This window comes from Pteropus vampyrus, unplaced genomic scaffold (assembly GCF_000151845.1).
Source record: "Pteropus vampyrus isolate Shadow unplaced genomic scaffold, Pvam_2.0 Scaffold23, whole genome shotgun sequence".
Lineage (NCBI taxonomy): Eukaryota > Metazoa > Chordata > Mammalia > Chiroptera > Pteropodidae > Pteropus > Pteropus vampyrus.
The window spans coordinates 3,123,530-3,134,170 of record NW_011888804.1 but is presented as its reverse complement, the minus strand read 5'-3'; the positions used below and the strand labels follow the sequence as shown (position 1 = coordinate 3,134,170).

The following is a 10,641-nucleotide window of genomic DNA, read 5'->3' as shown; positions in this document are numbered from 1 at the left end:
TTAAACATTTCTGTGCTTTATTTTTTACTGTGTTCATGTGATTATTCTTTTTAAATTAATTTTAAAATATTCAAGGTTCTTCCCACAGCTATATCATAAGAGAGGCCCAAATATCCTTTGTTATACCTGTTAACAGATTTTTTTATGCTGCTCCCAAACCAAAGACTAGGTGTATTCACATGCTGTATTACTCCACTCACGAGGGAATGTATGTTTCACTCAGAGCAAAATGGATATTTAACAGGTTTGGAAATGCCAGACTAGGCCAAACCAAATCAGAGAAAACAAGCGTACTCAAAGAAAGAGTAGTTCACTCCACTAGGCAATCCTCAAACACAAAGTCTATTCTCTAACCATTCCTAAATGGCTCAAGAACTTTCAATCATTCAAAAATTATCTGACACCTTTCATATACCAGGTATTGAGATTCAGAAACCAAGGAACTCCAGAACCTGTCGTCAAGGAACTCAGCCTAGTGCTGAAGACGACAGGGGATCAGGAGACCACATCACAGGGTGACAGGCTACAAGAGAAATGGGCACAGGCATTTCAGAGAGCACATGGGTAGGACCGCTGACCTATCCTCAGAGCGTCACTCAGGATAGTTTGCTGGAAGCCATGTCTGAACCAATCTACGAGTAAGGGGTCTGTGTTGTTGAGTGTACTGAGGAGGCAGGGGTGGAAGGCACACAGTTTCTAGGCAGAAAAAGTACAAAAAGGACCCCTGATCCTTCCAGGGACCTGCAAGGACTTCAGCACAGCCCCAGTAATCAAGGTATGACATGAGATGAGACTGGATTATAAGATGATCAGGAGAGACATACACTAGTCACCATAGTACGGAGGAACACGCTGGGCCTGCGGCAATGAACATTACCTTTCCCGAGAGGGAACAAGGCTGAGTTCTTGTACCCGTATGTCAGACACCCCACAGTAAAAAACACAGCTGCTAGCTACTTCCACCACAGGCGTATTAGAATAGTTTGCTCAAGACCTCATGTGGCCTGCAACACCAACTATGGCCTGCACACACTACTTAAAGCCCTCATGTAATTCACAACACACCTGATGGTCGATCAGCAGTTCCTCTGGGTAGAGCTCCTCACAAAATTCACAAGGCAACATGGTCTCGTCAGCTGCACCTAGGTATCAGAGTCCACACAGTCAGACTCAAACGAACAAAGACAAACGATTCGATCTGTTATCCCTCGGGTGGGGGTTTTATAAAATGTTTGACTTCAACATTTCAGAGATGTAACAATTTATGGGGCTGTAAATCCTCAAAGGGAAACTGAGAGACAAATCCTAAGTAAAAAAAAAAAAAAAAAAGCTGCCACTATAGAAAACAAAAGACTCTTCGCCATTCCCTGAGTAGCAGTGAAGTAATAACTTACCCACTACCGTCATTAAGAAAAAGTTCAAATGTGTAATAATTCTAGACACTAATTTAAGAGCCTGCTGTGCTTTATATCACTCCTTCGGAAAGACTTACGAAGCAGATCCTACATTACCCTTATTTTACAGATGGAGAAATGGAGGACAGCATATTACTGGCAGACAAATACCCTGAAAAACCCTTGCAGTAAAAAATAGCAAAAAAGAGGCTGAATAAAAGTAACTTGAGTAAATAAATAAAAGCAATATTAAATCCAGGATTCCTAACACAACAGCCTCAGTAAGACTGCTGAAAATAGAGGTAAGGAAACTTGTCGAGCTAGGCTCTGGCTCCGGGCAGGAGGGAAAAGTCTCTGCTAAAGAACAGTAAGGAGAGTTTGGCCTTTACGTGGGTTTGAGTCCAGAATTTACATTTCTGTTTTCACACAAGTTCATAGCTATGGTTTTAAAGAGCCCATTCCAAAAATTCAATTTAAAATTATCTTCGTCAGTAGTATCCTTAGATACCTATTTATATATACTCCCAGCAACACACACACACACACACGCACATGCACACGCGCAGATGCATGTGCAGAGGCAGCAAGCTACTGTGTCAGCAGAAACAAATAGCAAAAATCTTTAGATATATTTTCAGACACAATAGAAAAATAAGTGTATTTAACAATTTTAAAGATATGTTAAAAGAAGAATATGACTACCTGAGGTATAAAAGGTTATTTTAAAAATGATGAGACACACTGAAGAAAAAAATCAGAGAACTCTGAACAAATGCAAAAATATATAATCACTGAGCTGAAACCTCAATGGACGTATTAAACAATAGATTAGAAAGAAGATAGATAAGAAATTACCCAGGATGCAGCACAAAATACAAAGAACTAGAAAATATAAGAAACATGGAGGACCTGAGACTAATATAAAATATTAAATGTCAACTCTAAGTGAAGAAAAAAGAAAACATGGAGGACAGAGTAAAGTCTAACACAACTAAACAGAATTCAAGGAGACTACAGAGAATGAAAGACAGGCAATAATGAAAGAAATAATGAAGACAATTTTCCATGTAGACGAAAATACTAAACTTATGAATCAGGAAGGCCAGCCAATCACAAGAAATTTAAAGCCAGAGAAATCATCAGGAAACTGCAGAATCCCAAAGACAGAAAGATTTAAAATTAGCCAGACAGAAAAGACAGAGTACCTATAGAGAAATCACAATTAACACTAACAGATAACTTCTCTATAGCCAACAACAAAAGCCAAGAAATTGAATAATATCTTCAAAGAACTAAGACAACGATAATTGGCAACCTGGAATTATATGACCAGAGAAAGTATCAAATAGGGAGATAAAATAAAGATATTTTCAGATAAACCAAAATAAAAAATTTATGATAAAGACATTTTCAATAGAATTTCTAAATAATGTATTTCAGGAAGAAATTTATTCTAGAAGTTCTGAGAAACAAGGAAGAATAGGAGAGCAAAGAAAATGGTAAGACATAATAAAATGATAAATACAAAGAAAACAAGAGAACACTAACACACAAGTGATATTTAAGTCGTAAAGAGAGGATCTAAATTCTAAGAGTATTTTATAAACTGGGAGAAGTGTAATGAGGTTCATTAAACTTAGTTTTTTGTTAAGTTAAATAAATGTGTTGAAATTTCCAGGGCAACCATCACAAGAATAAACAGAGAATATAAACTCCAAACCAGTAGAGAGGAAAATGAAATGAAATAAGCAAACAGTCAATAAAGCAATCTAAGAAATGACCAAAAAAGAAGAAAATAAAGGCAACTACTCTGAATCCAGAGTCTTCACTTGTCACGACTATGCTATTACAATTTTACTTTCTTCAGCACCCACCTAAATGTTCTGATAAAGTCAAGTCTGAAAGGCTTACAGATAAGCAGACTCACATTAAAAGATGCTGTTCAGAGTTTGGAAAACTTTCTTTGGTACTAGGGCATTTTCCTAAGGGAAAAAAGCAGCAACTAAGAGGTAAGGAAAAAAAGAACATAACAGATCAAAGGTAACAAAAAAACCAACCTGAATATCAACATCTCATAAAAGGTCACCAAACTCTCAGATATGGAAAAGAATCCAAATCCTAACATTGAGAAACCTTGCTCTGCTCCCCAAAATTCAGTAAGTCTCTCTAATAAAGCCAGCTTCTAAACCCCATTGTATTATATACATTCACATCCTTTTATATACAAAGAACATAAGGCTACCTAAAAACCCTCTGAAAGCGGTGACTTCTGGGGAGAACCAGACTATTAGTGGGTGAGGAGGAGACAATGTTTCCTTTTACACCCTTTTACTGTCTTAATATTTAATGATTTTTACCGGTTTTTTCTTAAACAACTTTAGTGAGATATAATTTACATACCATAATTCACCCATTTAATGTGTACACAATTGTTTTTATTATGTATGCAAATTATCGATTTCTAAAAACCCTCTACAATACAAAATATATTATTTTTCAGGAAGAAAATACAACCTAAGATGGTGGTTTTTCAACCTGTGGGGACATAACCCTCTAAAGCCATGGACTCGTCTTATGCAATCTATAAATCTAAGTGTTAACCAACCACTGTCTGGAGTAGAGAGTAGAAACAAAATATTTACATTTTCCAAATTAATTATAATTAAATACAAAAATATTTTAAAAGGAAACTATACAAGTTTCTATTAACACTCTACCGTGTATCTCCTTGAACCAGGCCACATAAGACCCAAACTTCAATGTTTGAATCCAAGCCCAATTCCTATTTTATCTCAATCGACAAAATGTTAAGAGTTAATCCCACTGTTCTTGGAATCATCATTCATTTAATTGCATAAAGCAAAACCATAGCTGCGAGTTGCTTAATTTTCACATCCCAAAAATCTCTTAAGACTTGAGTGTTTAAAATATGTTATCTCTAAAACATACCATTCTCTAAGCAAGAGACTCAAAAAGTGGTTCGCTGCTCATAACCCAACTCTTATTTTTAAAAACTGAGTTTTAATCCATGAGTCCAATAATACTAAGAAATATATTTTTGAATGGGGGTGAGGAGAAAAGCAAAGTTCTTTATAGAAGAATAACAAGTAATAAATATAGAACAAAGGAGAGAAAAATCACCATTTTATGAATCACCACAGTAATATTTGATTCAAGCAAGAATCATTACTGAATACTAACACTGCTAGATTAAAGACTGTATGACTAACCTGTTCCCCAACAATCTCAAAATAACATCCAGCATCAAGCTATTATAAATTATAAATTGTATACAATACAATCTGACAGATTACATTTTAAGGAATAACAAAACAAATTGGCATCTTGAGAAAGACACACCAATGTAGCATTCCTGCCAAAACTGTAACCTGAACCTAAACATGAGAAAACAACCAGACAAATCTAAACTGAGAAAAATATTCTGCAAAAAAACTGGCCTGGACTCTTCAATGAAAAGTGTTAATGTCCTAAAAGAGAGAGAGAAAAGGAGAAAGGGAGGGAAGGAGGGAGGAGACAGGGTTACTTCTAAAGGAACCTAGAAAGAACAAAATATAATACATAACGTGGGCATTATCCACAAGCAGGGAACTTATGTTTAATTTCCTGAGAGTGATATTTGTATTGCATTTACATAGGAGAATGCCCTTGTTCTTAAGAGCATACATCCTGAAGTATGTAGGGATAAAATATTATGTCTGCAACTTGTTCTCAAATGGTTCAGGGGAGAAAATTATAAAGATAAAAGAAAAATACTAAAATTTATGAATAAAAACAAGGGGTATGTAGACATTCACTGTACTATTCTGACGATTTTTAAAAATAAAAAGTTGGGAAAAGCGATGAGCAAACAAAAAAGGCAAATGCTATCTCATGAAAAACTTTCAATTTTACATGTATAGTGTAAGACTTAAAAAAAAAAAACTAGACACAGAAGCTAGTGCAGAATAAACAAACCTACCCTTTATGTCATTCAGAGCTCTGGGACCTTCATGGGACTGGTCTGCCTCATAGGTGGCCCTCCAGAAGTCCCGCTCTGCCATGCTGGGGGCCTGGCCTTCATTTTGCAGACTCAAGGCCAACATGAAGTCCAAGTTTGCACTGTCTTCACCACCCTCTTTGGAGGGTTGTCGGCTTCTATTCCTTTCTTGTCTTTCTTGTTCTTCCACTGGGGGGAAAAAACAGAACTCAAGCTATATTAGAGATGTTGCCGAACTTTAGCTCAAGTCGATGCCTATCAAATATTCAAGGTTTATAGGCATCTGTGCAGGAACTAAGGAGGCCCAGCCCTTCAGTTCCCATAGGACTTCAAATATTAAGTCTGCCACAATAAAAGAATCTACTACTATTCTATTAATAAGCAATACTATTAAGCTGTAACTATGAGACAGGTACTGTGCTAAACATTTTACATATATTTTCTGCATTATAACAGAATGGTTTAAAGTATGGGGTCAGACTGTTTGAATTCAAAATCCAGCTCTAGCACTTATTTACCCACATAAAACTGTTGTGAGAATTAAATGAGTTAATACATGTAAAACACTTTGCAAATGAAACACATAGGTATACTCAGTAAATGTTAGCTGTTAATAGCACTGTAATCACCACCATCATCAATCCTAACTATAATCCAATAGTAATCCAACAGCAAAGAGGCTGTTACTCTAATCTCTAAGAAAGCTAGGTATTCTTCCTAATGTTACCTAGGTACAGTCAGGCTTCTGTAATTAAGATCTATTTGCCCCAAAGCCCTGTTCCCATTTGCCCTCATATTTTGATTCCATTCCAGTTTTCTAATCCCAAACACAACTCACATAGATTATTCTGAATTGGAAACTGGGTTGTCATGTTCCTTTGGTTGGTAGTCCTACTAGGGAAAAGGTCTGATTCAAATGTTCTCAGGGGCCTTCGGGGTAGCCTCATGGGTGGATCCAGAGACTCAATTTGTCTGAGGAGTTGGGATGCGATCCAGATTTCATCTTGACCCCAAGACTCATCATATGCATTCAGAGGCACGGCAACCTCATCTCTCTTTTCCTCCCCGTCTCTCCCACAAACTTCAGGGTGAGTCTTCAGATCTTTCACCAGGACATTGCGCCCACAACTGCCACATAACTCCGTCCGGGCACCACAGTAATCTTCATGGTCCTTCAGTTTGAGAACAGAAAGTTCCAAATCACAGTGCTGGCAAAGGGCAAGTCGTAGAGGACACTCAGTCTCCTGCAACATAGAGTGATTAGGCAGTTAATATGTGAATCTAAGAGAGGCCATGTTTTAGTACAGGGCAAGGAGAGCAAAAAGTATCTACTTCAATATTCTCCTCCAACACTAGCTTTGCCTGTCTGCCGTGTTTTTTATGTATTTAAGAGTCACAGTTCCTCTCTCTGTCCTTGCCACCAGGTTCTACAAAAAGAAGGAAACTCAGAAGAAATCTACTTATTCAACCGCTTGATTTATAATCATTTTCTACACACATTACAAAGTAACCCAAAATCAGCCAGAGAAACCGAGGAAGATATAGGAGAAGCACAGCAATTCAGATGTTTGTCAAAACTCCATCAGCCCGGTTTCCTCTAACTATTCCAATTTGTGTTCAAGACCTGTAATGAGGAAAAGACTGCCCTTTAGAAAGACTGCACATTTGTGCATAGCACTGGCTTTTAGTTGACCAAATAGCCAGGAATCACCAGTGAAGATGACCCAAGAGTGTATATACACTCAGCAGATGAAAGACAACACTTACACTTTTGAAATCATCACTAAAGCACTAAAAAAATTAAAAAGATATAATATGTTACGGTGACACATATGCACATTCCAAAATTTGGGAACTTAAGCTTAGAACTTTAATGTAACAGCATTTCAAAAATTTAGATACTTTATAACCACCGTGCCAGGAAACAAAAGTTTATTTTCATACGAATTAAACCCAAATTTTATTCTAAATGCTACTTCAAACATTTTTAGCATTGCTTGTATATGCACAGAGTATGTCTTGTAGAAAATACAAGCTGATAAAGTGAGCCTAGAAACAGGCATAGAAGAGAAATAATTTTTATATCTATGTTTTTGTAACTTTAAAACTATATACCATGTAGCTATAATACCAATTCAGAAAGATTTTTTTTTAAAGTTTTATTAGAAAAATGTCACTGATTTAAGTTACTCAATAGCAAAAGAGCAAATAATTGCTGGCACATACTAAATAATATAGTAAGTGCTTTAACAACCCTAAAAAGTCCTAATAACTCACCAGAACAACAAATAATGTATAAACTTTTTTTTAAGGAGGATTTTTAAAACTTTCTAATCTACAACTATCATAATCTCACTTTGCAGGAATGTTAGGAAATACTTATATTTTAATAATGACTGGCGTTATTACCATGGGAACCCCAGTGGTACCTGGGAGAGAAACTGGAAGAGAGGGCAATTGATTAGAGGTTGTTTTATACAGCAAGCAGAAGTTCGAGCCAAGGAAATTCTCATTATTATTGTTAATTTGACATCAATCATAACCCCCCTTACTGGTGAGGACTAGTAAAACATAGGTCAGAGTGCCAAAGTATCTATAAGACATTCTTCTCTGAGCTGTGAGGTTATGAGTGATTCTTATTTTTGTATTTTTCAAATATTTTTATTGAATATGAATTAGCTTTTAAAATTATAAATAAGTTGTTAGTTTTTAGGCACACAGAATGAAATGCACAAATCTTAAGCACATACCTTGATGAATTTTTACACATGTACACACACTCCTGTGTGACCAACTAGTTAAGATTTTTTAACTGATAATTAAAATGCTCAAATATATATATATATGGGTGTATATATTATATATATATATATATACACCCATATTTTTTATATATATATATATATATACACCCATTTTATATATATATATACACACACACACACACACACACACACACACACACACACACACACACACTCATTCAACTATGGACATTTTTATCTCAACTAGGAACCAAATGATACTATGCGGTCTCTCACCAAATGCTCTCTGAGGAACTTCTTTGGGTGTAAACAGCATGCTATCCAAGTGAGCGAGAAGTCAAAATGAAATTACAATATGTAAGGCAGGCTAAGAAGTTGTGCTAAAAAGGTTGTACCATACTGGCAACCCCAAGCTTGGCTTAGCACTCAGTGAGGCTGCCAATAACCGAACCCAAGAATGACAGACTCAGTTCCAAAGGGAAAGGCCCTGAGGCCTGACCATGGGGCACAATAGCCATGCAGCTGAAACTGGCAGCAAATGGTCAAAGCCTCGAATAAGATTTGAGTGGCGGTGTGCATGGAGCTGGAGAACAAAGACTCAATCAGACTGGCTTTCTGCTCTGCATGTGGCTCTGTAATCTCAGTAGGATTGACCCACCTAGTAACTCACTCCCTTCATAGTACAAGAAAACTAACCTCATGGTTCTTTAAATGCCTCTTCTCCAACTTCTTGTTACATTTGCAGGTTACCTAGGATAAAAAGTGAGAACCAATAAATTGGCTTTGTGACAACATGCTCACTTGCTTTTTGCACAACAGCAAGTAAAATACATTTATGAACATTTGAGTACTTGGTTCACCTGACAGTGTTCTGTAGCCATATGAGTCTCCATGTCAGATTTGGGAAATGGTTCCTTGCAGATAGGACACATACCAATGTTTCTTAGACAGTGGATCTCATGGATGGTAAAATTACATGCAGGAATTTCTTTTTTGCTACAGAAATAGATCAAAGCAAAAGGCAAGCATTACTGACTGATCTATTCAGTTGTATCACATGGAAATCTGTCCTGTCCAATCTTTAGCCTCCATTATTTCTCTTTAGTGACTAACAGTCCATAAGCTCTTATGATTGTGATTACTTGATTTAAGAATTAATTACTAAAGATTTTGAGTCTTCTGTGCAACACTCTAAGTTATCAGTGCTATGCACTGCCTCTAAAAGCTCAGCCTCACTTTCTAGACATCACTGCTGATCACAACTAACATCAAGTCAGATGCCAAAAAGAGCTGAGCTAGGCTTTTCCAAAACTATCCATGCCCCAAAGAACAATAGGACACTCCAGGATTTTATTTATATATACATATGTATTCATTCATTCCCAGTCTGAGGCAGGTTTAATCTCATTAGATTTTATTCCACTAACAGTCAAACCAGGCTTTTGGAGCTACTGCTGCCACCTCCGCGTATGATCATTTCTAATGTCAGGCTTTGACAACTTAAACACGAAGTTCCACAGTATCAATGACCAATCACCATCCTTATCATTGTAGAGAAAGTGGAGAACCCTATAGAAAACAGTATGCTGGCTATGATTACTCTCAGCAAGGCCAATTTGCCCCTCCAGACAAGATGCAGCCAAAATTCACAAATAGGGAGATTTTCCAGCCAACTCAGGTATATACTCCAAATACACCTCATCCATTCTGTGGAAACAACTCTGACTATGAGCCACCTTTATTAAAGAATTAGGTATCAATTTTGACCACAGCTGGAAAAAAATACTAATGGTGTTACATCCATTAAAAGTAGCACATATCAGCAACATGAATGAGACTGATTAGGCAGGACCAATGGTTTTTTGCCTTGCCTTAGCAGCCATGTTGTTACTCTGGCAAAATCCAGTTTGGCTATGTATATGGGTGGGATCTGTGCAATTGGATGTCTAGGAATATTCTGTTTATTAAACTTAATGAGTATGACAGGTATTTCATTTGATTGTGTGGGATTCTTAGGATTCTTCTCACTTTCCAGCTTTCCAGGGATGTCTTGGTAGAATGGTATAGGAATCATTCTCACTGCTGGAATTGTAGATTGTGTAGTTTTTCTGCTTCCAAATTTTTTATTTCTGCATTAGGCAGGAAAGAGCAATTTCTAGTAGCATATCCTTGTGCTTTGTTATATGAAGTCTTTGCCCTAATTTCTATTTTTTGAACTGAATTCATCTGGGATGTGGACATCATTGAGCCAAAAACACAGAAAGGACTTTGAACTCTTAAATTGGACCAGCAAACTACTACATTGCAACTCTCATACAGATCTAACGTTTGACTATTGGAGCAATGGAAGTAAACATTTATCTTTTGTTCATTTTTATAGAACTATTGAATACTATATTGGATTTACCTGCAGTAAATATTTTACTCACACAAGTAAGAAGTACTATTTCTTTCCTTTCTTGTAGCCTTTGAAAGACAATTTTTT

The 10,641-nt window shown here is 36.6% G+C and overlaps 1 protein-coding gene and 1 pseudogene across 1 annotated transcript in view; one reads left to right on the top strand and one right to left on the bottom strand.

Moving 5' to 3' along the window:
* The window catches only part of TRAFD1 (TRAF-type zinc finger domain containing 1), a 22,678-nt gene that overhangs the window by 3,999 nt on the left and 8,038 nt on the right, over window positions 1-10,641 (bottom strand). The window contains 5 exon segments of the mRNA XM_011356053.2: window positions 1,066-1,142; window positions 5,374-5,580; window positions 6,230-6,635; window positions 8,853-8,906; window positions 9,017-9,152. Coding sequence (XP_011354355.1) covers window positions 1,066-1,142; window positions 5,374-5,580; window positions 6,230-6,635; window positions 8,853-8,906; window positions 9,017-9,152 — 880 coding nt within the window.
* Window positions 9,179-10,625, top strand: LOC105289234 (annotated as a pseudogene).